Source organism: Chiroxiphia lanceolata, chromosome 25 (assembly GCF_009829145.1).
Source record: "Chiroxiphia lanceolata isolate bChiLan1 chromosome 25, bChiLan1.pri, whole genome shotgun sequence".
NCBI classification, from domain to species: Eukaryota; Metazoa; Chordata; class Aves; order Passeriformes; family Pipridae; genus Chiroxiphia; species Chiroxiphia lanceolata.
The window spans coordinates 5836940-5864201 of record NC_045661.1 but is presented as its reverse complement, the minus strand read 5'-3'; the positions used below and the strand labels follow the sequence as shown (position 1 = coordinate 5864201).

Here is a 27262-nt window from a genome sequence, read left to right as displayed (position 1 = left end):
ATCCTGCAGTGGGGAGTGTTGTGCCTGTGGGGGAAGCAATGCTCCAACATGACATGGGGACCCTGCCAACCAGGCAGGTTGGACTAGATCACAGGATCATAAAATCACAGAGTATCCTGAGTCGGAAGGGACCCACAGGGATCATTGAGTCCAATTCCTGGCTCTGCACAGGACACCTCAACAATCTCACCACGTGCCTGAGAGCATTGTCCAAACACTTCTTGAGCTCTGGCAGCCTTGGTGCTGTGACCACTGACCTGGGGAGCCTGTTCTGTGCCCAACCAACCTCTGAGGGAAGAATTTTTCTAATATCCAGCCTAACCCTCCCCTAACACGGCTTCGGCCGTTCCCTCGGGTCCTGTCGCTGATCACAGAGAGCAGAGACCGGTGCTGCTCGGGAGAAAGCTGCAGACCCCGAGGAGGGGTGACAAAGCAGAGCTGCTCACCAGCACACGGCACCTGAGCCACGCTCCAGCGATCCCCGGCACTGCACCGCTGCCATCGTGGCACAGCCCACGCGACGCTTGGGGTGATGCCAGCACCTGGAAGACCCCGGGGAAGCCCCCGGCGTGCTCTGCCACGTCCCAGAGGATCGCTGCGCCCTGCCCGCACTGTGCCGTGCCCGCTCCGGGAGGGAGGGGGCGCAGGGGAAGGTCTGTGGCAGGGCTGGGCGCTGACTCAGGCGCTGGCACGGCTGTGCCACCGCGCACCGGGCGCGGGAGGTGCCGGGCGTGGAGGGAGCGCGCAGGTTTCGGCCCCGGCGCGCAGGGAGCAGGGCTGGAGAGGAGCCAGGAGCTGCCGAGACAGGCAGCGCTGTGGGAAGCAGGGAGTGCCCGGGTACCCCCGCCCTGGGCGCTGCCAGCCCCGCAGGGACGGGCAGAGCGGCTGCAGTGCCGCTGTGCGGCACCGGGCACCGGCACCAGCCTTTACCTGCCGGAAAAGTTTGGGGAATGGACCTTCCGAGCCTGGGAAAATGGGATGTTTTCTTTCCAAACCAGACACCGCTGTCTGTCCGGAGTGCTCCTCTCTCCTGTTGCCACGTGTCAGGCAGGGTGGAAATGTCACTTGCTGGGCCGTCACTCAGCCACTCCCCGGACATTTCATGTCCCAGCACTGCCACCCTCCCCAGCTCTCCCCTTTTGTCCCAGTAAGGGATCACGTTCAGCCCTTCACACCCCATTTTTGAGGAAGTGGGCAACAGGGAGATGGTTGTTCTCCGTTTGCTGCCTCACTGAGTGTGAGGCCTCCCAGAGCCTTGTTCCCCAAAACCTGATGGTTGTGTTGAATTAGGCAAAATAAATCATCCTCCAACAGGAGCTCAACCTGCAGGATAGCCCCACATCACTGGAGAGGGGAAGGGGAGGACAGGCAGCCTCAGCAAAGGGGGAGACAAAATATCTTGCTGAGGGACAAGAAGCCTTTGAAGATCCACCACCCTGTGCATCCCTCCCTTCCTCACTGCTCTGGGAAATGCTTAATGGATACTGTTTATCAACACCATGGGCAGTTTGCCCTGTGAAATGGGCAGGCAAGGCTGGTGTCTTCAGCTGGCTTACAGTCCAGATCCACCAGGAGCACTTGGGGTTATCCAGATATGTGCCACTTCGGGCACTGCACGTGTGAACATGCTACAGAGATGCCCACAGCCAGATGGAAGAGATCTACACCCCTAAGGCACAGATAAATGGCCTCTCCACAGTGACTTATCTCAAGGCTTCACTGGATGTTGTCAGAAACATGCAGAGGAGTCAAACCCAGTTGGTCTGGGCCCTGTAACAAGTGGTGGAAATAGGAATAAGAATGGCCTGGAGGGTGAGTTTGTGACTACTCCATGGACCAAGAGACTTGGGAGCAGTGCCCCACAAGGCACTGTGGGAGAGAGAGATGACCAGAGAGGAGCACGGGTACAGCAAAAGCAGGAACTAAAGTGCTAATAACTCCAGGATTGTGGATTAGATCCCCATATGGGTCATTCACTTAAGAGTTGGACTTGATGATCCTTGTGGGTCCTTCCAACTCAGAATATTCTGTGGTAATGTTATTCAGGAGGTCCTGGGTGGTTGGAGCAGGTGTGCAGCCGTGCTGGTTATGTCGAGCTCTGCTGAGACTGTCCTGTGCCTGTTCCCTCTGGGCTCAGAGCGTCGGGACAGAGACAACACCCACACCCCCTCACCGCTCTCTTTATTTACAGACACAACACCAGCTGGGGGTGTGGAGACAAGAAACGGCACCTGGAGAAGCATCTGCCCCCCCAGCCCGCCCTGTGCCCGCAGCCAGGGCCCCATGCAGTGGAAGGGCGGGTGGGCACGTGGTGCAGCCCTGAGGCAATGCCCCTCCCTGTGGCTCAGCCTCTTGTGCCTCCTGAGTCAGCTATTTCCACCTGCCGCCCACCATGGTCTTCCCACGGGCACCCTTTGACCTGGAAGGGAAGCAGAAGAGCACGTGCAGTAAGGCATTAGTGATCATGACAGGAGGGGTGAGGTGGGTGCTCTCAGCAGTCCTGCAAAGGAGTGAGATACCTCCCATTGATGTTCACTGCCCTATGGGGATGAAGGTCTTCAGAGGCCTCAGGTAAAACCCTGGGGCCTGAGTCAAGTGTTTTGGGGCTCTGTAGGAACAAGCTCATGCATTTGCCAGGCATTTCTAAGGAGCCCCAATTCCCTTCCTATGTTTCTCCCCATCTAAGGATCCTTCGGAGAAGAATTGATGAGTTGGATCTCTGGCTGCAGAGGGATAAAAACATCTGCAGAATCCTTCAGGACCCACCACATCACTCTCCTTAACCAGCTTAGGGGGACAGGCACTGCTTTGGGCACAAGTCAGCAGAGAGGAGGAGGAGGAGGAGGAGGCTTGGGTGGAAAGTGAAGGGCATTTCTGGCTTTGGCTGCCAATTCTTGGCATTGCCTTGTCCCTCAGCCCTGCTGCTTCCCTGATGTCCCAGTGTCCCTGCAGCACACGTGCAGTGGGAGACACACAACGCTCAGAAACACCTGTACTCACCCTTTGCTGCAGGAACAGGCCGTGTTGGGGCAGAAGAGAAGAGAGAGCTGGTGTCAGTGGGTGGGAGATGCTGCGTCTGACACAGGGTGGGCTGAGCATCTCCCATGTGAGATGGAAGGGTTGGGATGGGGATGTGAGAGCAGCATGGTGCTCCTGAGAGTGGGGGTTAAACACCCTCTTCCACCCTCCTACAAAGGGTCCCTCAGTCACGTGCAGGGAACATGGATATGGGGGCAGGCTCCCCTGCCCTTGCAGGGATGCACAGCTCCCATAGCCCGTGGGATTTCCCCTCCTAGACAAGCTGGGATCTCCAACACTTTCCTGGGATGCTGAGCAGAGCCCTTGCAGGGATGGGAGTTGCTGGAAAGACCTCACAGGACACAAGGCTCCCCATACAGAGGTGGGGTCTCCCCAGAGTCCATCCCCAACCAGGGTCTCTGGGACAGGGGGAAGCTGGTGGTGGTAGTAAGTCATGGGGGTCTGTCAATGGGAGCTGAAGAGCAGAGACTGATATCTCTGGGCCAGACCTGCAGGTCTGTGAACACCAGGCACCAGTAGGACGAGAGGCAGGGGTGGGAGGAGGAGAAGGTGGCTCAGCGAGGGTGCAAGAGAGCGGGGAGATAGAGAAGGACAGGACTGCAGGGAGCTGGGAGGACAGGAGATGTTGAAAAGGGAGGTATAGCCTGCCCAGGGACTTACACTTTCTGGTGGTCACTGACACGGTTTCGGAGGACGTTGATCTGCAAGAAAAAATGCAGGTGGGTGATGAGGTCTGGCAAGAGGCCCCACGCCTGGCTGGGGACAAGGGTCGAGCTGAAGATGCATCACTGCTTTCTTTTTCCCAGCAGTTCTTGTGTGGGGTTTAGAATAACAGAATCCCAGAATGGTTTGAGTTGGAAGGAACCTTAAAGCTCATCCCATCCCATGCCCTGCCGTGGGCAGGGACATCTTCTACTAGACCAGGTTGCTCCAAGCCCCGTCCAGCCTGGCCTTGAACGGGGCTGTGCTGTGCAGCAGAGCAGGAAGCCTCTTGCAGTGCCAAGCAGGAGCTGGGAGGCCAGTTGGACAACCCACCTCATCTCCCAGCTGGGGAGCAGAAGGAGCAGCCAGGAACACGGAGGGTGAACAGGTCACAGAGGACCTGGCAGCTCACCTCATATTTCTGCCGCTTGAACTTTTCCTGCAGGTCAAATTTCTCAGCCTCCAGGTCACGGATATTTTGCCATAGCTCCTTGGCCTTCTCCCTATGGGAAGAGCCAGCTGATGACAGTGCAGGAAAGGGACATGGCTCCCAGGGAATGGGGAGTGATGCCAACACCTCCCCTGCTCTGGAGGCTGCTTGTCCAGACAGGAATGTGTTACCCAGGTGGTGATGCCAGTCCCACACGTGGACCAGAGCCACAGTGAAGGTCGGTGCACAGGGGGACATGCAGGTCACACACATGTGAGAGTGGGTCCCTCAGGACATATGTCCCACCCATGTGAGCCTGGCTCCCTTGGGACACACATGTCCCATGTGTGTGAGCCTGGCTCCCTCTGATGGTTGGTGCCACCAGCCGCAGCCTGGCTGTGGTGGCCCGGCAGAGCCATGGAACCATGTCCCCAGAGGGGTGTCAGAGCCCATCTCCATCTGTGCCATCACCCTCTTGCCTGGGCTGCAAGCCCCAGACATTCCTTCCAAGAATGGGATCCAGCCCCAGACATCCCTTCCCAGTTGGGGATCCTGCCACAGGCATCCCTTCACAGCCAGGATCGTGCTACAGACATCCCTCTCCAGCCCAGGATCCTGCCCCAGGAGGTGAGACCCAACACCGAGCTCCTGCTCTGGACATCTCTCCTGCAGCCTGTGCTCACCTCAGCTTGTCCTCACTGAGGTGGTCGATGTTCAGGGGCTTCCGCCGTTCACTGAGAATCTTCTTCTTCTTTTCCCGCTCTGTTTGTTTCTTCCCACCCTTTTTCTCTGACTGAGGAAACCATCAGTTTATTGGAGGGAAGGAAATCTGCCCAGCCTTTGCTCTACTCCATCCAAAGTTCTGCCACCAAGACCCTCAGCTTTTGGGGTTCCAGAAGCACATGAAGTCTTTAAGGAAATTTTGGCAATAGTGGACAAGACACCTCTGTTTCCATCCCCATCCCTGTCCCTGTCCCTGAGGCAAGGCTGGAGCTGCCCTGACCAGCATCTGCACAGCAAAGCTGAGCTCACAGCAGCTCTGAGCTCACTTTGACCCCGTAACCTCTGCTGTGACCCAAAAACGGTGACCTGACTTCTGCTTTTAGAAGCCACAGTCTGTCAATACTGGGTGAGGTCAGCCCGTGGTGAAGCCTTTCCCAGGAGCACCAGCAGCTTCATTGGCACCGCCTGGGGTAGGATTACACACCTTCTGCATGTAGCCTCCAAAATGCAGCATGTTGGAGAGCGCTTTCTTCTTCCTATCCTCCTCCTCAGCCCTCTTCCGAGCCTCCTCTTCCTCTTTGCGGGCTCTTTCTTCCTGCCAAGGTCAGGAGTGGGTCAGGAGCAGGTGGAAGGACACATCACGGGCTGTCTTGCACCCAGCACACAGCTCGTGCTCCCAGACCCCCCCCAGCCCATCCCGAGCCCCCCGTTCCCAAGAGACACTCACGGCCATCCGGGCCTGGCGCTCCTTCTCCCTCTCACTGCGGATCCGCTGCTGCTCCGCCCTCTCCGCTCGCCGCTTTTCCTGCAGAAGGAGAGGACATTGGCTTGGACACCCCGGGGAACCTGCATCCTCTTTGTCCCTGTGGACAGATCCCTGATTCTCACAGCCCTGAGAGCCCCAAGGGTGGATCTGCTGCTCCCACATCTCCCAAGGGAATGTGTGGACAGTGACCACAAGCAAGGTGCATCGTCGTTAGGCACCGCAGACCGCAGCAGTCCCAGTGACAGGACCTGAGAGGTGTGTCAGGGGGGTTTAGGTTGTATCTCAGAAAAAGGTTCTTCCCCCAGAGGCTGGCCGGGCACTGAACAGGCTCCCCAGGTCAGTAGTCACGGTCCCAAGGCTGCCAGAGCTCAAGGAGCATTTGGGCAACGCTCTTAGGGACAGGGTGGGATTGTTGAGGTGTCCTGTGCAGGGCCAGGGGTTCGACTTCAACAGTTGTTGTAGGTGTCTTCCAGCTCAGGAGATTCTATGATTCTATAATTGCTGGCACTGAGGTACAAAATCTGGCTCAAATCTCAGGCTCTGTCCTGCAGGGATCTCCTGTCAGGACTATGAGGACAGGATGGTGGCCATGTGCCCACAGGGGAGGGGGTGGCTATAGTGGTGGAGGGGGAAGGCTGAAGACGTACAATCCTGTCCTTGAGGGACAGGAGCTCCTCTTCCTCCTTCTTCCTGCTCTCAAAGTGGGCTTCAATGAGGGCCTGCAGTTCGTTCAGGTCCTTCTCCATGCGCTTGCGGTGAATGTCCTGCACGGGATAGAAACAGGAACACGCCCATGAGAGGAGCCTCCAGGAGCTGGGGAGCTGCTGGGCACTGTGAGGGGAGCAACGTGAGAGGATCACCCCGTGGGAATGGGAATTGAGGGCACAACTTACGTCAAAATCCAGCCTCTCGCCATCTGGGATTTTGGGAGGCACCAGGTTTGGCATGAAGACCCTGCAGTGGAAGGTGAGCAGGAGGATGGTGGGCCTACAGCAGGTATCATCCACCCAGCCCTCCTCCCTGAGCCTTGCAGTCCCCAGGGGTGAAGAGTGAGCACAGTTGTGGGTCAGGGAAGCTGGAAGTTGCCAGCTGGGCAGCCTCAGAGGAAGACCTGTGGCATTCCCGGGAAGCGCTCCAAGGCGCCTGCATGGCTGGAATAACTGTGCAAGCTGCAGACAATGTGGCCACGACCCTTTGCCAGCACCCTGGGGCTGGCAGCCAACCCACTGCTCACCCAAAAGGGCACAGAGGAACCACATGCTCCAGTGTGACCTGGCACAGGGAGATGGAGACCATCCTCTCTGTGGGCTTGAGGGAGGGCAGGAGATGCTCAGTAGGGGCACGCAGAGACACGAAGGGATGAAGAGATGATGGCTGAGGACAGATCTGCCTCCTACACCACAGCATTCTGGGGCTCCATGAGGACTCACAGGTTCCTGGCTGTGGTTTACAGCCCCGCTCCTTTGGGCAGGGGCTCTGTCCCTGGAATGCTGGCACTCATGCTGTGGCCGGGAGCACACTGCAGAAGCCAGACCCTGGCTGTGCCATGGACTCTCTATCCCAGGCTGGGGTGCACAGATTTTTTTCCAGCTACAGGGCCACAGGGCAGCTGAACTTCTCCCAGGGAGCACACGAAATGCTTCAAAACTGCCTAAAGACTCCGTTCTCAGGATCCCCTCATGCTCCATGTTTACCTGTCTGTTTCTCTCCCTTTTTCTCTCCATCTCCCAGTCCCACTGTGTTTCCATGCTCTGGAGGCCTCACTGTCCCATGCCCTTTATGGATCAGGGTGCTAAGCCCATCACATGGAGCCTCTGCCCTGGCACAGCTCCCAGCTCAGACCTTTCCCCAGAAAAAACACTCTGACACTTACTTGGGTTTTGGCTTCGATTCCCCTGCAGGTCCCCAGGAGCAGGACAGAAAGACAAGGTCAGGGTCTCAGAGGTATTTCCTTCACACATTGACCCAAACCCACCACCCTGAGCCGAGCTCCCCCTCTCTCCCAGCAGCACAGGCTGCACTGTGGATCATCCTCCATCAATGAGGTGTCCATCCATGTGCAAAAACCCGAGACATACTTTGGTGCTCCTGGCTGGGCAGAGCAGTTTTTGCTACCTCCTTACACAGGTGAAAGGAATGAGGGTGATACTTCACCTTCCCCAGGCTCCTGCTCTCTGTCCCCCTCTCCACCTGTGGAAAACACAGAGTCATAGAATCATAGAATATGTTGAGCTGGAAGGGAGCTATCGGGATCATCGAGTCCAACTCCTGGCCCTGCACAGGACACCCCAACAATCCCACCATGTCCCTGAGAGCACTGTCCAAAAAACAGCAGTGCCACCCTCTCCTTTTGTATTTTGTACTTCAAAATTGTACTTCAATCCTTCTAGGATGCCCAGAGAAGCTGTGGCTGCCCCATCCCTGGAAGTGTTCATGGCCAGGTAGGACAGGGTTTGGAGCAGCCTGGTCTAGTGGAAGGTGTCCCTGCCCAGGGCAGGAATTGGAACAGGATGGTCTTTAAGGTCTTTTCCAACCCAAGTAATTTTGTGATTCTCTGATTCTCTGATTTTGGGTGAATTTCTTTCTAGGGAGCACACAGCCACCCCTCCTGCTGCCCCTGCCCTGCTGCAGGACAAGGCCAGGGCAGCTCTGCCCTGTTTACCACAGATTCTCTCCCTTCAGCAGAAAATGAATTCAACACCAAAAATACTGTTCCAAGGGCCCAGTGTCTTGAGGGACTGAGGTCAAGACTGAAATGGCCAAAACCATCTCTCCTCTGCTCCTACTTTACCTTCTCCTGATGCCTTTGTTTCATCTTCTTGCTCTGTTTTAAAAGAAATGGGGAGAATGTGAATTAGGACAACCACAGAGGGGTCCCAGCACTCAAACCTGAGGGGACATAGCTGAGATCTGAGCCCCTCAACCAGCTGTAACAGCATGGGGTCACACATCAGGCCACCCCAAATGTTCCAAAGCTGTCCCATGAACACCAGTGCTCTTTAGATGGTGAGAGAAATCAGAGCATGACCCCTGCTCTGGAAACCCCACCTGTGGGGACCCCAGGATGGAACAGGCTTGACTCATTTTTGGCATTATTTCAGAGGGCTGGACACAAACTGATCAGCAACCAGCAGAAAACACAAACATCTTCATGCTTGCAGGGCCAAGGCAGATCAGGAAAGGGCATCTCAGCTTTGATACTCCCCTTACTGGACACCACAGATCTGGGGGAGAGCTGCCCCTCTGTTCTACTGACCCCTGTCACAGGCCGTGCTGGGACATCTCAGACCCTGCTTGGCACTGCACTGGAGCAGAGCCTGGCTCCTGCCAGTCCATGGGAGCTCACTGGCAAAGCCACCACTCACCTTCTGCCTTGGTTTCACTGGTCGTCTCCTCCACCTCCTCTGCCTGTTCTTCCTGACCTGTGGGATAAAGGGCAGTGTGAGGCCAACAGCACCGTTCCCTCTGGCTCCCTGCACATCCTGCTGTCAGGACAACTGTGCCACGGACCCGACTGAGAGAGACCAGAGGAGACACAGCCACGAGAGAGAGAAACAGAGGCTCAGAAAGCAAAAGATTTTGCTCTAACCTTTACCCAAGGGCTGCTCTATCCTCAGGCAGGGAAAAAAAAATAAATTAATGAAATTAAAGGATTTATAGCCACTTCCTGTCTTGTCCCTCCTTCCCTCTCATGCTGTCATTCCCTTACACCCCAGGAAGGGGGCAGTGATTTCTATCACTCTCCTCCAGCCAGTGAAGCCCAGGGTTGGCTGGCACTAGAAAACAATCTTATTTGTGACACTGTTGGAGTATTTTTCCACTGGAGGGAGCAGTGTCCCCACAAGAGTCTTCCATTGGAGTCAGAGCAATGCTGGGGCCCGCAGGTCTTGGGAAGACTTGTGGTCCCACAGCAAGACAGAAGAAAAGAGAAAGAAGATAGTAAAGGGAGCACACTGTGAGTGCATTTGATCGGCAGATGTAAGAGAGAAGCCACAGACACAGGAGCAGATCCACACACAGCACAGCACAGCAGGAGAGGTGAGTGCAAGGAGCAAGAGAGAGAAGTGGAAGAATGAAAGAAAACCATTTCCTAGCCAGGGAGAGGCAAAAGACACATGACCCACGACATATTCACAGCAGCAATGGAGAGATGAAATAAAGAAAGGTGCAATAACTACCGTCTTCTTCCTCTATCCATTCTTCCTCTTCTGGGCCAGGGAGGAGGGAAAGGAATAAGCACAGAGTTAGTTGGAGGCCATGAAGCTGTGGAGCTCTGGTGTGCATTAGACAAGGACTAAAACACTGCAGTGGTTTCCCCTTTGTGCCTCTCTTTGCTCTTAGTGCTCAGGATGTTTTGCCTGGCAGTGCCCTGAAGCAGCAAGAGGCTCAGCAGAGCCCAGCTCCCCAGCCCAGCCCAAAAGCCCAGCTCAGCTGTGCCCCAGAGCAGCTCCATGCACAGGGCAGTTTGTGTCTTCATCGAGCTGAGGCAGATGGAGGTTTGTGCTTGAGCATCACTGACACACATCCAGCTGAAGTTCCAGCTCCCGTTGGGTTACTGGGCTCACACCTCTGCCAATACCCGTGTCCAGCGTTTCCACCCCTGTTTTTAGTCAAGGGTTCGCTCTGACAAAAGAGATCCTGGGAAAGTTCAGTCTGGTTTTGATCCTACTGATGTTTCAGGTGGAGAAATCTCGAACATGCCTTTCCTGGGCATGATTTGGCCGTTGCAGCCAAGGAGTTGACCCCCACAGCCCCCTAAGCAAAACGTTGAACCCACAGCACTTGTCTCTTGGTCCTTGCAGGTAAACACCTACCTTCTTCTACGTACTCCTCTTCACAGAGCACACACAGGCACGGGAGAGAGAGAAGAGAAAGAAGACGCAGGTTATTGAAGTTTCTCTGATCACTTTTTGGCCTCAGGGCAGCTGCAGGTGCTCCAGGTGCAGCTGCAGATGCTCCGTGTCCTCTTACCTTCCTGCTCCCTGCAAAGCACAACACAAATATCTGGAGTTACACCAGTCTGCTGTAACGGGGCACGTGCATCCATCGGGAGGGGAACTTGGAATTTCCTCAAGGATGCCTCCCCTTTCTCATAGCAATGGGCAAGGACTGTTGTGTGGGTGGCTTTAAGGTGGCAGTGGGGACAGGGACAAGACCCAGGTCACTCTGCACGCTGTGGACAGCAGGACTGACACTTTGGCAGTGGTCAGAGCACACCACCAGTTTGCAGCTTGAGAAGACTGAGTGACCATGGCCTGTAATCCCAGAAACAGTCATCTCACATCCCACCTTTGCCCCAAAGTCCTTCTCTGACCTTGGAGAAGATGCACAGCCTGTCCTCAAGTGTACCCAAGGGGCAGGTTGCTGACACATGAGAGTTTGTCATGGCATTGAAACACAAGAGAAGGATGCAAATCTGCTTTTTCAGCTGGTGGATGAGAAGCAGGAGCTGTGTTCACACTGATCCCTGTAACTGTGTAGTGCAGATGTTGAGCCCCATCTCTCCAGAACACGCCTCATGGCCCAGGAACTCTCACCAGCAAAAATTCCTCTCAAATTTGGGCCTTGGGGATTGATGGTCTGGGTGTGGCAGGAGGATCCCATCAGCAACAGACTGCTGGCATCAGGTTTTCCCAGCTCTGTCTCACTGATTTACACTGCAGCCTTTTTAATATATGAACCATCCCTTGTCCCATCCATGTGTGTGGATACAGTTCCTAACCAAAACTCCTCACTGCTGGGGGTCTGGCACTGCCAGGGCAGTGGTGTAGATGGGCACAGGTTGGGGGGTTTCATGCTGGGTGCTGGGGTAATGACAAGAGCCAGTGCCCTCTGAATGGCACCTCTGAGCAACACTACAACTCTGGGGAAGTGGGAATAGGGGGAAAGAAAGTGTGTTTAAAAACACACCACTTACTGCTCATATTCTTCAGTGGCCTCTTCAGTGTCCGACATGCCTGGTTATCTGGCAGAGTTCAAGGCAGATTGGAAAAAGTGAGGGTTAGGAGCTGAGATAAGGACAAGCACAGCCCGTCCTCCAGCGCCGGGACAGGGGCACAGAGATGTTGCATCTCTCCAAAGGACTTGGAGCTTGGAGCTGTCCCCAGCTGGGCTGTGACAGGGTTATCTTAGCAGAGATAAGGCTCCCCCCTCCCCTGCTGTCCCAGGATCACAGCTCGCCTCAAATAGGAGATTAGACACAGCCTCATGCAGCACTGATAACTCTGTCAGGAGCCATGTCCAGGGCACAGCTCCCCTCTCCTCAGCCCTCTCAGGGGGCTGTGTTTGCTCAGGGGGCAGGAAAATCACCCCACTATAATGATCAGCTTGTTTTGCTTCCTATTAGCTCAGTTGAAGCTTTCAGGGACGACCTGTTGTCTTGGGTTTACAGCCCTGCACAAGGCACAGCACAAGCCCTCAGAGAGATCTCCCAGCCCAGCCCTCCAAGTGCTCTGGAAAGAGGCAACCTGGGCTCAGCAGGAGCATTTCTCTCCTGATGCTGGCTCTGGGCCTGAGGTCAGCTAAAAGGGATAATTCACAGTCTGGTTTAGCAACAGGGCTAAAAACTCTGCAGCAATGGCCATGCTTATGTTCCCAGCTGTGGTGAGGAGGACTTTGCTCATCGTCCCACCTCATCTAACCTTCACCCAGCACTCCACTGGGAGGTCTGCACTGACCAGCCGCATCCCTGGGCATCCTGGAGCGGTCCAGGGCATCAGCCCCATCCCCTGCCCAGCCTGTGCACTGCTTATGATCGTGCCAGACCTCAGCAGAGCTGAGATGCCTCAGGACAACGCAAAGCAGCTCTAGAAATAACTTTCATGTGCTAAACCACCTGTTCCCAGAGCAACAACGCTTCACTTCTCCTGCTGCCCGGACTCTGGGAACAACTGGTCCTGGCTGCATCTGTTGAGCATTTTATTACCCAGGATGGGTAGGACAGGCTTCAGGATTGCTTATTCAAGATGCTGAATCCAGAGTTGGATTCCTCAGGCATGGGAAAGGCATTACAGGAGGGGTGTTTGGGCGCACCCACAGCTCCAGGGGTTGTCAAATCTCACTTCTGGGCGATGACTCACAAGGGGCTTTTGGAGACACACGAAGTCAGGACTCCAAGTCGGCCCTGTCTGCCTCAGGATCACCTCCTGCTTCTGACGTTGCTCTTCTCTTTCTTCTGATGGATGTGGGGCCTGGCCCTCAGCACCCCCTCCAGCACCATCCCCTCAATTTCCACTTCCCCTCAAATATCAGTGCGTGGCCCTGCTTTTCCCCCAGGCTCAGCATGGTTCTGAAACCTCAGGTTTGGCCAAATCTTTTATGTGGCCCCTAAGCACAAGGCTTCATGTCATCCTCTCATGACACAGGAGTGGAGGGCCCCTCCTGGTCATGACAGTGCAAACATGTGAAAGTTTATTCCTACATTTCCATTCCCCTCCTATCTCATACATCACTAGATCCCACAGAGCAGAGGGAACAGCACCAAACCCAGGACTGTTAAGGGGATATACAAGAAAAAAGTGGCTCTGGGGAGTATTTATCCATCCTCTGCACAGAAACAGATAAACTTTTCCATTAAAGCTTAAAATTCTATTTTGATAGAATTAGGAGAACCAGCAGATATAGTACAGAGTTAAAGAGGAAACATTGCACATATTATTGACTGCAAAAAATCTCATATCATTTGCTGTGTATTAAACAACCCAGATATTCCTTCCACTTCTTAAAATCACCCTCTCCTTCAGCTCAGGGCTGGCTGGTCACACCTGTGGGGCTGAGTTAATCCGTGGTTCACAGTCTCTCCCTTCCTCCAGGCTGCCCAGACATGGAGCTCCCATTTCCCACCGTTTCTCCACTGTGGGTCACGTCACTGCTCCAGTCCTGCCTGGCAGGGTCAGACCATATCCAGGAGCATCCCACCCCTATCCCACCCCACGGGCTGCCAGCAAGCCAGGGCCAGGCTGGCCTAACCCTCCCACAGGCATCACATCCCTTCTGTTCTCTCCAGAGACACAGGGATCAGGGATCTGTGAGATTCCCCCAGAACCAGGGCAGCCGAGATCCATCTCAGCCACCTTGGCACACATCAGGGTGGTTCAAAAGGCATTGGACAAACTGCAGATACAGCGGGCTGGAGATGGTCCTGATGCTTTTTCCATGGGAATGCCTTCATGGCAAAAACACAGCCCGGAGCAAGGGGCTGGGGAGGATCGTGAACCCCGAGCCGAATCACTTGTGGGTCTGTAAGTGCTGCCTTCCACTGAGCATCCACACCAGGAGCGGGCTGCCCCAGCCTTACCTGTGCCGCGGGAGGTCCCAGGGAGCCGAGGGGAAGCCGGCGGGTGTCTGGGAAATGCTCTTGGGGGGCAGGAGGCTTTAAGGGGGCTCCAGCGCCCACCCCGGGGCGGGCAGCGCCGGGAGGAATGTGCCCGGCGCCCAGCGAGGAATGCAACACTTGTGAGCTGCTATTTCGGCAGCCGCGGCCCCGGCCCCCTCCGCCGCTCCCCCTTCCTCCCCAGGAGCCCATATAAGCCCAAGCTATTGTGTGGCCTCAGAGATTTGCTATTTTAAACCCTCCGTACCGAGATACGTGAGTGCCCGAGGGGCTGACACAAGCCAGCCCAGCTGTCACCCCGGGCCGGGGATGCTGATAAGGCAGCGCTGCCACAAGTGGAGGAGCAGACCCTCCTTGGAACCCCCGGCCCCGGCTCACTCAGCCCCTGCACTGAGCTCGAGATGCTCTAATGAGAAGGGAAGACTCTTAGGCTGCTTTTACCCTCTCAGGACACTTTCGTTTCAGGTTTTTCCCGATTTTCCCCTTGTCAGGAGAAGGGAAGTGAGCAGTTCTCCATCCCAGCCCAGGAGGACAGGTGACCAGGAGTGTTTTAGAAAGAGCAACTTTTATTAGAAAAAAAAAAAATGCACAGAGAAAACCAAGTCCTTTCCAAAGCCCAAAAAGCAAGCTCAGATCCAGGGGCAGCAGCAGAGTCCCACACCACATTCGTCACCGCAGTGGTTGCTCAAGGCCCAGCCCAAGCTCATACAATGGCCCCAGCACAAGTATTTGAGCCCTTTGCCCATGGCACCCTAAAGCCAGCCTTGAGAGAGCATCCTGCATCCCTGCTGGGTGAGCTCCCAGAGCAGGATCAGGGCCTGCATAACACTGGGCAAAGGGCTCGGGGGGAAGGACGAGAGGTAAATGGGGCCCAGCACAGGGTGCTCAGCTCCATACAACCCCCAAAACAGGGCCATGGCCAAGGCTAGGGCCAGCCCACCCTCCCTGTGTCACTAAATGAGAGGGGTCACTGCTTGTAGGGGCAGGGGAGGTAGGGAGAAGGACAAGTCTCTGGTTCAGCTGCAAAAGTACTGGAGGGAAGCACCGGGGCAACCGGGTCCACCCTTCTTCCATGAGGCATCTCTGAGCAACACCAGCACTCATGTGACTTTGCAAACACTATTTGCCTTTGGCTGGGTCCCTCTGGCAGTGACATCCTGGGATGGGGGGGACATCTGCCTGCCCCACCTCATCCCACACGGGCCAGGCAGAAGGGATGGACGTGTCCATGGATGTGCAGCTGAAACTCCCTTGGCCAGGCAGTTTCTTGCCCCGCTGGCATCTTCCAGCTGCAAGGGACACATGTGGGCTGATGCCCTTCGCAAGGGCAGTTATGGGGCACAGGCAGAGATCAGGAGCAGAACACCAAAATGCTGTGGGAAAACAAGACAAGAGTCTGCCTTCAGCATTGCAAGGAGCCTCCAGACCTGGACAACCCCAGGTAGGCAGTGAATGAGGACCAGGAGCACAGGGAGACTCCTCCAGCCTTCTTCCTTCCCATCCCACAAGCAGAGGAGCCCGGTGGTCCACATGGCATGGGGGACTCATGGCAGTGAGCTGTTGGACGGTTGGGTAGGGCTGGGCTTTGTTCTTCAGAGCAAACCAGTTTTTCCCAGATCATCTGATATTACAACTGGTATTATTGCAACTGGAAAAGAAAGTGAGAACCAGTGAGGCTGGGCCTGAGGCTGCAAAGCCCCCAAAGGCAGCTGCTTTAACCAGGACCTGAGAGGGGATGGGGCAGGCAGGCATCCCTATATCCTACCACTTCCCTTCTTCTCCCAGACCAGACTCCTTCTCACCCTTACAGATGCCTCCAGTTGTCTCCTCCTGCTGACTCCCCCGAGTCCTGGGGTCCTGATGACCCTCATGTTCCCTCTCCCCCTATAGCCTGTTTTTTTCCTGCCCTATGGGTGAGGCACCAGCAGGCAGGGCCTGGCTCTGCCCCTGGCTCAAGAGGAAGCACCAGAACAGTTCTGTGTCTACCTTGGTGTCCCCAGGGGTGGCTCCAGGCTGCTTTATCCAGACATCACGCTTTGGCAGGCTGTTGATTTTCCTGATTTCCTGCAAACAGGAGAGTCATAAGTGCCACAGGAAGGTTTTCTCCATGTATCAGCTGCAGTGTTGCCTTGGTCTGACTTCAACCAAACCCTGAAGCACACACTGTTCAGGTAAAACCAGCCAGCTCTGAGATGTTGGTAGACCCTCAAAACCAAGTGTAGTTCCAGCCCACAGAGAGGAAGCAGGTGTTTTCACAGGAAAACTGATCCAGGAGCCCCAAGCTTTGCCCAGGAGTGACCCCAGGAGCAAACCCTTTCCTGGCAGACACTGAGCCAGCACAGTCACCCGGTACAGACACGTTTGGGCAGAGCTGATCTCTGCAGCTCAGCACTGGGGGTGCCCAGGCTTGCCTTCCCTGGCTGTGGGGCTGGGCTGGAGCTGCCCCTCCTGGTCCTGTACCCCAGTGGGTGTAGGAGACTGCTACAAACACCCCATTGCTGCAAGCAGTGATACCTGCCCAGGACTTGCTGAGCCTTTCCAAGAACAGTAAAACCATTCCGAGGCCAAAGACTCTCCTGTCTGTCTCTGGTGCATCCATATCCATGGAGCAGCCACAGGGGCAAAGTGATGACCTCTGAGGCCCCTTAGCTGGGCATTGAGCCCCCACAGCTACAAGGAGACTGTTTTGGGAGACTGGGATACACATGGGGGTGCAGATGACCCCAGATCACACATGCATCAGGACTCTCAGAGCACACACAGGTGTCCAAGCCCCTCAGAGCCCAGCACAAAAGGACTGAGCACACAGCTCAACTCCCAGTGGCCCCTGGATCAGAGCTAGTCCTCCAGACACTAGTAGAGATGGGATCATGCTGGGGTGATTTCTTTCACAGGTGACAGGGGCAGGTACCCCTATATGTCCTGGGATGCACACCCAGCTGGCACCTGCTCCCTCCTCACCTCACCAAAGGCTGGAATCAGCTGTCTCAGGCATTTGGGGCTTGGGGCCAGGGCACAGCAACAATTAGAGCCTCGATACCTCATCGTTGTGGCCTTGCAGCACTCAGACCTCCAAACCTGGCTAAACTCCTCTCAAACCCTTTAATGGGTTCAGCCAAGACTTTATCAACCCTTCAAGCCCCACCACCCCAGATGCAGGACCTTGTCCTGCCAGGCTGCCTGGCCTCAGGGCTCTCACCCGAGGAGCTGGCACAAGCTACCTTGCTATTGTCCTCCTTGGCAGGCTCCTGAGCTCGGCTGATCCACAGATTAATGCGAGATGTCACTGATCCTGGGATCTTCAGGTTGTCCTACAGCATAGAAAGGGACACCAGGGTTACAGCACCAGCTCTCCCACTGCACGAATGTAACCCAGGACAGTCCCCAGGGCATGGGGAGACTGGGCAAAGCTGCAACAGGCAGAGACCAGCCCACATGCTGGCTCTATCCCAGCTCCTCAAATACCAGCACATCGACAGGAACCCACACACTGACAGAGGAGTTTCGGTGCCCAAGCCCAGCCCTGCCTGGCACCATCCAACAGGCACCCAACTCCCACCAAACCGCGTCCTGGCAGCAGCCTGCCAGGCTGTGCGTTGGTATGCAAAGAGGAAAATTTACCCAAAAGGCTAGCGCCTGCCCTGGCACAGGGCGCTGCTGGGAGGTCCTGGCTCGGGGCAGCTCCTTCCCTTACCTTCCTGACGGCCAGAGGCTCCGCCTTGCTGGGAGCGCTCGCCTCGAAGAAGCTGCGCTTGCTGGCCACCCCGTCCGAGGACAGCAGGCGGCTCTTCTGGACAGGTACGGAGGATTTCACCCCCTCCGAGCGCTGGGAAGAGAGAGAGGGGCGTCAGCGGGGCCGTGCTGCACCCCAGGGGGTAAAAAGCGACGTCCTGCTTCTGGCTCACACCCTGAGCCCCTGGGGGTCTGCTCCTTCCCTTCGTCACCAGCTCACAGACTCGCCCCACTGCCTCCCCCCAGCAGGACTGTGCAGACCCTTCCCAAGGCAAGCAGCAACCTGGTCTAGTGGGAGGTGTCCCTGCCCACGGCTGGGGGTTGGAACGAGATGATTCTTAAGGTCCCCTCCCACTCAAACCATTCTGTGGTTCTATCAGTTCAAACCACTCTGCTCCTAAACCCTGAGGCCAATTCCTTTTTCTGCCCGGGACCATCTTCTTCAACCCCATTAGCCCTGGTGTTCAGTGTAGCTCAGTCCCTCCCCTCCTCACTCAGCTACAGGCCACCCCTCTCTCTCTTCCTGCACATCCCTCCCACCCCAGCCTGGCTATGCCCAGTGGTTTTGATACCTGCACGGCTGAGTTGTACTTTTCCAGCTTCTCCCCAATGGTGCTGCTGCTTGCTGGGATCCTCAGACTCGCACTGGTGAAGAAGAGGGAAGATTTGAACATGGCCCCCTCAGGATCTCCTGGACTCAGCTCATGGTCCTGGGGGACTGCACTTGGCAGGAGAAGACCCCATCCCACCCAGGCACTCCTGCATCCATCTGCCAAGTGAACCCAGGCAACTCATTCCCTGCTGGTGGCCAAGATCTCTGGGTCTCACTGTCTTACTTGGGCCACACTGTACATTGAAATGCATCTCTGAGCTCTGCATCCCTGAATAGACCACTGCCAGCTCTGAACTGCATCCTCCCTGATACCAGTATGGGTTGGCCTACAACACAGGAGCAAGCCCAGGTGTCCATAAACCCACTCCCCTGCCCTGCATTCAGGAGAGGGCATCCTATCAGCTCCCTGTGTTCTTGGGCTCTTGGTTCCTCGAGTTTTTAAGCCACCTGGCCAAACCTTCCCATGGAGATGTGGAAGATGCCTTGGTCTGTCCACCAAAGCCAGGTCATGTTTCTCATGGACCTGCAGGGGTGTTTTGATATCCCCATGGATGGGACCCTGCTGTGGTGCTGCACCACTCAACACAACCACTCCTGTGCAGACATGAGCAATGACATGAAACTACAATACCCAAGAGACAGCAGGGCCTTGCTGGGGGGAAGTTGAAGAAACCTGGGCTAGTGGAGGATATCCCTACCATGGAAGGGGTTTAGAACTAGATCTTTAAGGTCCCTTCCAACCTAAAGCAGTCTGTGATTCCGTGATCTTGTACAGATGCAAGCTGCACACTGGACATTGTCCTGTCCTCTGCCTGGTCAGCCAGGCACCCCAGACCTGTGTGAGGGCACTCACTAACTCCCAGGTCCCATCACCTCCTCCTCCTCCCTTGGAAAACAGAGGAGGACAATTCCTGCCCAGCAAGACCAAAGTAACATGACCCCCTTGTCATGGTGGAGGTGCTGACCTCCTTGTGAGAGGGCTTTGGCTTTCTTCTTTCTGCTTTCTTGAGATGATCTGGAAGACACAAGGAGAGGAGACACCAGAGCCAGCTTTGGTTATCAGAGAGACACATGGGACAAACTATCTCTGCTATCTCCCCCAGTTCCAAGCAAGCTCCATTTGCACCCACACCAGAGCTTATCTCCTATCTCAAAGCTCCCCAGACTAAAGATGCTTTGTAGCGATAACAGTTTTATTCCCAATAAAGCCACATGAAAGTCAATTAAGCACAGCCAGACAGCCCTGATCCACAGCAGGGAGGGCCTCAACAGTTCTTGGGTTTTCCCAGCCTCTCCAACCACTTTATTCCACAGATCTTTTTTGGAGGGCAGAAACTGAATACATTCTCAGAGTTGTAACAAGGGACGAGAAGGGAGATGGATTTTATTCTTATCCTGTGCTTTCAGATAAGACTAGAAAGGCCAGAAGGTGGATGGTAATTCCTGTGACTCAGGAAATTCTGAGGACAATGAGCTCCCTGTTTTCTCATCACTTCCCACAAATTTTCTGGCCAGCACAAAGCATATGAACATGGGCATGTTCATCATCACAGGCCTTTGGTTAGACATGGAGAATAGAAATGAAGGGAAGACTGAAGCAGAACTGCAATGCCCAGCCCAAGAGTGGATTTTGAACACACTTTTGGGAACAGGCTCTGCCAACATAATCCAGAGGCCAAAGCAACCCTTCCTTCCTCCCTCCCATCCTCCACTGCTTCAATGAGGTTCTTTCACCACTTGCTTCAGCTCTTACTCGAAAGGAGACAGTTCTTGGGCTGGTTCGTCTGATGGAGCTGCTGTAGGTGACATGAGTTGGAGAAGGGTCTGGCTTTTCTGCAGGTTCATCTTGTGTGGGAGACAGTTGTATAACCTGCTTTGAGGGATTCCTGGATGGCTGCTGAGGAAAAAGCAGACATCAGATGCGTCCCTGCAGAGTCTGCAGAGAAGGCTGAGGTGCAGGGAACAGCCATGGTGGGAACTGGTTTGGAGGCAGGAGTTTGAGATTTAAATCCTGCAAACTCTGGCTGCCTCACTTGGATATGCAAAGCCCCAAACATCTCTTCAGTGAAACCGTGATGTCAGCAGGGGCTTGCTGGAGACGTTGATCAGAACAGTGCAGGCAAGGGAGGGCAGGAGGTGATGGGACCCTGTCCACCACCTCGTGGTTTGCAGCTCTCAGAAAAACTTTCCCCAAAATCCCTCAGGTCCCATTTCCCTCCTGGTACTTTTGGGCTCTCCCTCTCTCTGCTGCCCTTCCCGCACCCAGGACCCCACACCCCAAGGCTCAGTGCTTTGTCCATTCCTGCTCACCTGCTGCTCCAGAGGTGAGGTCACCACCAAGGTTGTTTTCTCCTCCGTGCTGCGGCTTCCCTGCCTGGTCAGGATCTTCACCTCCCGGAGCCGGCAGCCCCCCACCTCCGGCGGCTGCTGCAGCTCCCTCAGCTCCTTCCTCTGCTCCCCCCGAGGAGTCCCCACACCTTGTTCTTCTTTGTCACGGAGCCGTCCCCTCACCACTGCCTTCGTCTCTGAGACAGGCTCCAGGTGCTGGTCTCCTGGTGGGTCCCCTCTGCCCTTGGCTGCATCCTGATCCCGCTCTCCCGCCCAGACGCTCTCCTGCCTCACGCATGGCTGTGTCCCTGCCTCCGTGTGGCTTTCTCCCAGCCCTGGCTCCTTTTGCTCTTTCTTCTGCTTCAGTTTTTCAGAGACAGGTGGCAGGCACCTTGTCCGTCTCCCTTGTTGTGTCTTCAGCACCTCCGAGAGCTTCCGCTCTTCCCCGTCCTCTGGAGACGCTGGTTTCACCAGGGACTGAGGTCTAGAGGCAGAGACAAAATTGGGAGGCAAACCTCAACACCCTGGGGCCAGAGGGATGGTTTTTATGCTGGCAGTGAGGCAAAAGGCTCTGAGGGGGGGACATAAAAGTCCCACCAACATCCCGGAGTCCCCCAATCAGACCAGGTCTTGCAGCCACACTCATCCCCAGCACCCCAGCCCGGCTCTCCAAGAACAAGATTGGATTGAAAGTCTTTTTTTCTTTCCCCCTCTTTGTGTCAGAGATTAAGCATTTCTGCAGCCTCATCACAGGACACCAGCATCCACCAAGTCCTGTGCCAAGGAGGTGTAGGCTCAGGGCACTGTACTGGGTCTGCTGATGGATGAGAAGTGTGTCAGCAGCTCCTCACTGGACTGGGAAAAATATCCCAGTATGTTTAAGCGTGAAGAGTTGGTTGGAAGTCAATCTGGTCTGGCAGGGTCCAACCACAGTCCCAACACAAGCTGTGAAACAGCTGTTTCCCCTCCTTCACAAACCAGCAAAGAGGCCCAAGGTCTGGGAAGAGGCAGAAGGACACCTGGCCAGGGCCATGGAGATGGTATCCACAAGGGCTTGGGAAGGAGATGGGATAATAATTGCCCTCCTCCTGAATTGCAATCACCACGTGGGCAGACTGTGCCAGTACCAGGGAAGGGGGACTTGTCCTACCCACCTGGTTCATATTAGTCACGTCCAGCCCCTATCCAACCCAGATCCAACCCAAACACCCCAACTCCATCCTGTCTGAAACACAGAGAAACACTCTGGAGCATGAGCCTCTGTGGACAAAACCCATCTAAGTATTGGACATTTCCAGGTTCAATTCAGAGCATTTGTCATGTTGTGTAAGGACAGCCTGGTCCCAGGGCACCTCCTTGCATCCAGGGACTTTGGGAGCACCTCTGGAAAGCCCTTGGGTCACCTCCCCACGCCAGCAAAGGTCACACTGTTGTGTGAACTGCAAGGTTCAGAGAAGGAGGACACACAAGCTCTGATGCTCTGCTCACCTGCTCTGCAGAAGTGGGAGCCTGCCCCACCAGGGAAGGGCCAGCATCCACCTGAGCCTTGCCTTAGCCCCAGCCCTCACCACAGCACACCAGCTCCCTGTGCCATGGGACACGTTGAGGCCCATGACTGAGCCCACCAGAGATCTCCCCCTCTTTACTCCTCCTGTGGAGTCCATCCTTCTGCCCAAAGGACTCCAGCTCATCCCACGGCTCAGCCCACCCTCATCCAGGAGAGATTCGCACCAGCTGCAGCAGCAGGTTGAGAAAAACAAGTTGGCAAGACGTGAGCCATCAGCATCAGGAGCAAGACTGATGCCAGCAGGACCCCACACACCTGCTGGAAGCTGGACTGGGGTCTTTCCCAGGGCTGGGAGGCTCTTCATCCGTCGATGTGGAGGACAGCAGGTTCCGGTGCCTTCGCCGGCGCTCTCTTTGCTGCTCCTCTTCATCCTCGAGGGTCCTCTGCCTGGCCAGGCTGTTTAGGATGAAACATAAGGAGGTAGCGAGGCTGTGTCCTGCATGAGGAGCCTGCAGCCCTGGTGCCACACCAGAAAGGAAACTGAAACACGCTGGGCAAGGCCCAGGGGATGAGAGAAGTTGCCCTGGACAGGGCTGGAGGAGAGGGAGGCCAACGAGAACCAAGTGTAGCAAAGTGCTCTCACTCCACCAGGCTCATGCAGTCATTTCCCACCACAAGCACTTGACTTTACAACTCCTAATTTTTCCTGCTGGAGGGAACACTCATTCAAAAGGAATCCCTACATTAAGCAACCTTCTGGAGGAAGCAAGACCTGAACCCTAGAGCCACCACACAGACCCCAACCACATGAACTGGAAGGGTAGCCACTAGTGGCAGAAGATTTTAGCCCAAAAGCAAGTTGTAGTGATGGCAATTTAATTTTTATAGAGCAAAAAGCCTCAGATGCAAAAGCACAAATGCTGAAGGCAACCGCTGAGATGCTGTGCCTGGGAACAGGGCTGGCAGGAACTCCTCTTCCTCCCTGCATGTGGCTGAACTGGGTATTGTTTATAATCACAAATTGTACCAAAAAGACATGGTTTATAATCATCTTTGAACATTTTATATTGCAAAAGCCAAATGCGTGTGGGTTTATAACATGTCATCCTGAATAAAAAGGCGTCTGGAAAACACCACCTTTCCTGTCTTTTCTCTGTGCTAAACCTTCCCACCCTCTGTGCCAGTGCATGAACTGTGTTGGAAAATATTTTTATTGGCTAGATTGAGCTTTTCACAACAGTGTTCATTCACCTCAAGCACCTCAATCAGCCTCAAAGAGATGCAGGGAACACCATGGAGCTCCCAGCACGCCAACAGCCTGCTGGGGCAGAGCCCTCTCTGCACAGGGTCCATCCCAGAACCTCATCCCACCTCTGTCCCTGGCATTCCAGTGTCATCCAGGCTCAGGGTGCACCGTGAATTTGACTTTTAAGAAGGTGAAAGTCAGCAGCATCCACGCCCACACCACGGCGAGCCCGCTGTGAACAGGGTGACTCTCAGCGTGGTTACGAGTTACTGTGTAATCAAAGCTGGGTCATAAATTAAACCATTTTGCCCCCCGCAACTATTTGTGGCTTCTGTTCTTCCCAGTCAAGGCGGGCGGGGGAGCTCGGCAGGGCCAGCAAAGCGGAACGGAGAGCAAGGAGGGGCAGGTCCTGGCTGGGGACAGGGCAATGAGAACAGCCTGGAGTTGTGTCAGGGCAGGTTCAGGTTGGATCTTAGGAAAAGGTTTTTCCCTCAGAGGGTGGTTGGGCACTGAACAGGCTCCCCAGGGCAGTGGTCACAGCACCAAGGCTGACAGAGCTCAGGAAGCTTTTGGACAGTACTCTCAGGGACAGGGTGTGACTCTTGGGGATGATCCTGTGCAGGGCTAAGGGTTGGATTCTTGTGGGCCCTTCCAACTCGGCAGATTCTGTGATTCTGCAATGCTGGGGGGGTGATGCCCTTCCCTCCCACTGCGCCCATCACTCCCTACACTCCCAAACACCCTGCACACCACAACAGCAATCAGAGTCACTGCTAGGGAGCTCCAGGTGGTCCCTAATGTCAAGCTTGGCATCGGGAGAGACAGGGATGGAAAAGGCTGGGATGTGCTCTTGGGGAGCTGATGAGCATCTCCAGGTGGGGACACCTCCTTTGTGCTCCCCTCCCTGGGCTGACCCTGACCCTGACCCTGAGTGCACAGCTGAGGGGCTGGGAAGGCAGCACAGCCGTGTTTGCTGTCCCAGTGCAGCAATCCCTGCACACACATTCCCACCTGGAAAGGCTGGCAGGTACACGGGCACACACAGGTGCCAGTGCCTCTGCTCAGCACTCCAGTCCCTCAAGCAGTGACAGCACAGAGCACCAATGTCGGTTCAAATCCACATGACAGCCAGTTACTTCTTTGTTTTTACGCACAGACAGGCTCCTTCAAAATGAAAATGGATTTTCCTGCCTTGGCTCTTCCCTCCTTGACTCTTTCTGAGGCAACACGTAACCTCCACATGCAGCTTCTCGTTATTTCTAATTAAGCAATCCACCCATTAGGCGATGGATTTGCTTCGCCAACCTTTCCCTCCTCTTTTCAAAGGGGAATTTATTTTTCGCTGTCTTACCTTTTTTAATCTCAAAGAGATGAGTAAAAAATTTGGCAAGTGTCCCTGCCTTGTCCTCTCCTGTTAATCATTAGCGCAGAGATTTCTGACATTTCTGCTGTTTCAGTGCTGCCTCATCTAATGAGAGCACAGGAACTGCCTTCTGGGTTGTGAAACATGCAGGGTGCAGGACCCCACTGGGCTTGTGGCTGGGCAGGTCTGTGGCTCAGAGGAGGTGGATCTGGATGGGGCTGGAATGCCCTCTGGATCCATCCCATTCATGAAAGGGCAGGGTGTGAGCTGGCAACCTCTGAGCAGGGGGTGTCTCAATTAGATATAAGGACATTTTTCACAATGAGGATGGTGAAGCCCTGGCACAGAGAAAGCTGTGGCTGCCCCATCCCTGGAAGTGTCCAAGAACATGTTGGATGGGGCTTGGAGAAACCTGGTCTAGTGTCTAGTGTCCCTGCCCATGGCAGGGGGTGGAACAAGATGAGTTTTGAGTCCCTTCCAACCCAAACCAGTTGGGATTCCCCTTTCTTACACAAACTACCGGAGTTTGCAATTAAGTCTCAGAGCCATCACATCAACTTAAACCAGGATTTCTTCTCTGATTTGTGAGAGATTTTTGTGTTTGAGTCTCCATCACTCCACCTGCACTTGGCTGGCAGTGCTGCCCTGGGGTCTGCAGGAGGTCAGGAGTGATCCCCAGCTTCATGTGAGCCCCTGACTCACCCCAGGAGTCTCACTCACCCCGGCTCCTATTGGAGCCAAGAATCTCTCCTTAGGAAAGGCTGCAAGGATGGCTCAGCGACTGCCGCTGAATCAGGGCTTGCTCAGCACCAGATGGGCAGGGCAGAGCCAGGACACACACCCAGGGGCTGTATGGGCATGGGCTGAGTGTAAAACCCCCCAACCATCTTCAGAACAAGCCTGGAGGCACAGCCCAGCCAGACTGTGCCCCAAAGAAAGGCAAATCAGACCAAAAATATATCCCACACGGAGTGAAAATGCGTTTCGAGGGTAATTTTCCTATGCAATGCTCAGCTTCCCCCAGCAGCAGAAACAAAAATGCCTCTGATCTTGCCCACCCACAAGGAACCCCAGCAGTGCTGAGCTCTCCATGGGGCTGGCAACACCTCTGCAAACAACAGCGCCAGGGTGGCTGCCCCTCTTCCCATCCTCCCCAACACCCCTTTGTCCAGCTGGCCGTGCAGCAGCCCACCCTCACCCCCTGCCTCCCACCCGTGGGAAGGGTTAAGCATTAAACCACAGCACCTACCTGGAGAGATCAGACCAATTCCTCCTGCTAAAAGACATTCCTGCTTCCCGGGAATTTCAGAGAGCCCCCAAAACTTGCGCACGCATCGAGGCCAAGGTGCCGTTTGATCAGACTCTGCCCCCTGAGGAGGGAGGGAAGAACTCCCTCGCAAGGTTATTTCCCTGTGCACCTTTACCCTGCCTGCCACCAGTTTACACCACGCTGCATCACATGGTTCCTTATCTACCTTGACGGAGGCAAGGCTGTAATTTGTCTACCAGCGGCGCGGAGCGAAAGACGCCCTGCCCAGAAGTGCCACGCAAAAAACAGCTCCCTCCTCGCTTCCTGCCGTGCCAGGCCCCGAGCACAGATCCCCGCTCGGGGCTCGATCCATCCAGGTCTCCCAGGGTTTCGGAGACAACTCCCTGCGGAGAACCTGTTCTACCAGCCACCCTCCACCAGTCAACAACTCCTCCAGCCCCGGTGGAGGAGGTGAATTACCCTGGGCTGAGTGGGAGGAGGCTGGCTCCCAGGGATCCAAAACAGTCATTAAAACACCTCTGGCTGGGTGCAGCCCAGCGCTTTCCAAAGAGCATGGGAGGGTTCCCTGCTCCTTCCAGCCCTTTTTCCAGATATCTTGGATCGAGCTGTCATGGCCTCCCCGCTGTTAGGAGCTCTCCTGCAGTAGAGAACACTCACAAAGTCTCAGAGGAAGGGGCTGAAGCACGGGGGGATCAAATTTTTGGGTGCTAAAGCCCTGTGCCAGAGAGGAGCTGTGTGCCCAGGCTCATCTCATGCTTGGACCCAGCCCGCCACACCCATCATCCCCTCTGGACTTGCCCTGAGACCCCCATCACCCCACACTTACACAGGGCAACACTCACCTTCCAAGGGCAGGGGTGAAGGCAACAGGGGACTGTCCTATTGGGGGGATGGGGTGATTGACTTATTGGGGTGACAGGGGGTCCAGGCACAGCAGAGGCAGGTCCCAGCCTGGTTTTTACCAGGGTCCAACCCAAGCACACAGCATGGCCACGACCCTGTGCTCCCACTGCTGTAGGAAATGTCATCCAGGACCCCCTGAGAACATCTTCAGTCTCTAAACCCAGGGAGATCCATCTCTTTGCCAGCCCGAGGAACTGGTTGTAAGGCTGGGCTTGCCCTGCACGCCTCCAGCCCACAGGGGTGTGCCCGTGGCCTGAGCAACTATTTTAATCAAAGGTTCCTGATTAAAATCCCATTTCTAAAAGATA

At 55.2% G+C, this 27262-nt stretch overlaps 2 protein-coding genes across 4 annotated transcripts; both read right to left on the bottom strand.

Moving 5' to 3' along the window:
- Positions 1-2337: 2337 nt before the first annotated feature.
- On the bottom strand, positions 2338-14037 carry TNNT2 (troponin T2, cardiac type). 2 transcript variants are annotated; one of them, XM_032710885.1, is made up of 18 exons: positions 13957-14037; positions 11578-11625; positions 10632-10642; positions 10475-10492; positions 9839-9868; positions 9026-9082; positions 8452-8484; positions 7815-7850; positions 7534-7555; positions 6554-6614; positions 6308-6424; positions 5622-5699; positions 5379-5489; positions 4855-4964; positions 4154-4244; positions 3700-3740; positions 3001-3006; positions 2338-2419 (listed from the first exon to the last, which is right to left on the bottom strand). In XM_032710885.1, the coding sequence occupies exons 2-18, from the start codon at positions 11613-11615 to the stop codon at positions 2371-2373; spliced, it is 909 nt and encodes a 302-aa protein (XP_032566776.1). In that variant the 5' UTR covers positions 11616-11625; positions 13957-14037; the 3' UTR covers positions 2338-2370. The 2 variants fall into 2 exon arrangements, with proteins under 2 accessions (XP_032566776.1, XP_032566774.1); XM_032710883.1 differs by lacking the exon at positions 9839-9868.
- A 501-nt stretch (positions 14038-14538) lies between these two features.
- Positions 14539-26234, bottom strand: LAD1 (ladinin 1). Of its 2 annotated transcripts, none has more exons than XM_032710881.1 (10): positions 26031-26234; positions 22488-22628; positions 20648-21149; positions 20091-20234; positions 19303-19352; positions 18297-18369; positions 17687-17818; positions 17214-17303; positions 15979-16056; positions 14539-15640 (listed from the first exon to the last, which is right to left on the bottom strand). In XM_032710881.1, exons 1-10 carry the CDS (start codon positions 26066-26068, stop codon positions 15632-15634), a joined length of 1257 nt encoding a protein of 418 aa, XP_032566772.1. In that variant the 5' UTR covers positions 26069-26234; the 3' UTR covers positions 14539-15631. The 2 variants fall into 2 exon arrangements, with proteins under 2 accessions (XP_032566772.1, XP_032566773.1); XM_032710882.1 differs by having other exon boundaries at positions 20091-20231.
- Positions 26235-27262: the final 1028 nt, after the last annotated feature.

What these genes read in the sequence shown, in the direction of transcription:
- TNNT2 (XM_032710885.1), bottom strand. Translation starts at nt 11,615, where the DNA reads ATGTCGGACACTGAAGAGGCCACTGAAGAATATGAGCA. An exon ending in TTGGAGGCTACATGCAGAAG is followed by an intron (nt 4,965 to 5,378) that starts GTGTGTAATCCT and finishes TGGTTTCCTCAG; the next exon opens with TCAGAGAAAAAGGGTGGGAA. An exon ending in CTCAGTGAGGACAAGCTGAG is followed by an intron (nt 4,245 to 4,854) that starts GTGAGCACAGGC and finishes CTCTTCCCATAG; the next exon opens with GGAGAAGGCCAAGGAGCTAT.
- LAD1 (XM_032710881.1), bottom strand. Translation starts at nt 26,068, where the DNA reads ATGTCTTTTAGCAGGAGGAATTGGTCTGATCTCTCCAG. An exon ending in CAAGAACTGTCTCCTTTCGA is followed by an intron (nt 19,353 to 20,090) that starts GTAAGAGCTGAA and finishes TGTGTCTTCCAG; the next exon opens with ATCATCTCAAGAAAGCAGAA. An exon ending in AGCCTCTGGCCGTCAGGAAG is followed by an intron (nt 17,304 to 17,686) that starts GTAAGGGAAGGA and finishes TCTATGCTGTAG; the next exon opens with GACAACCTGAAGATCCCAGG.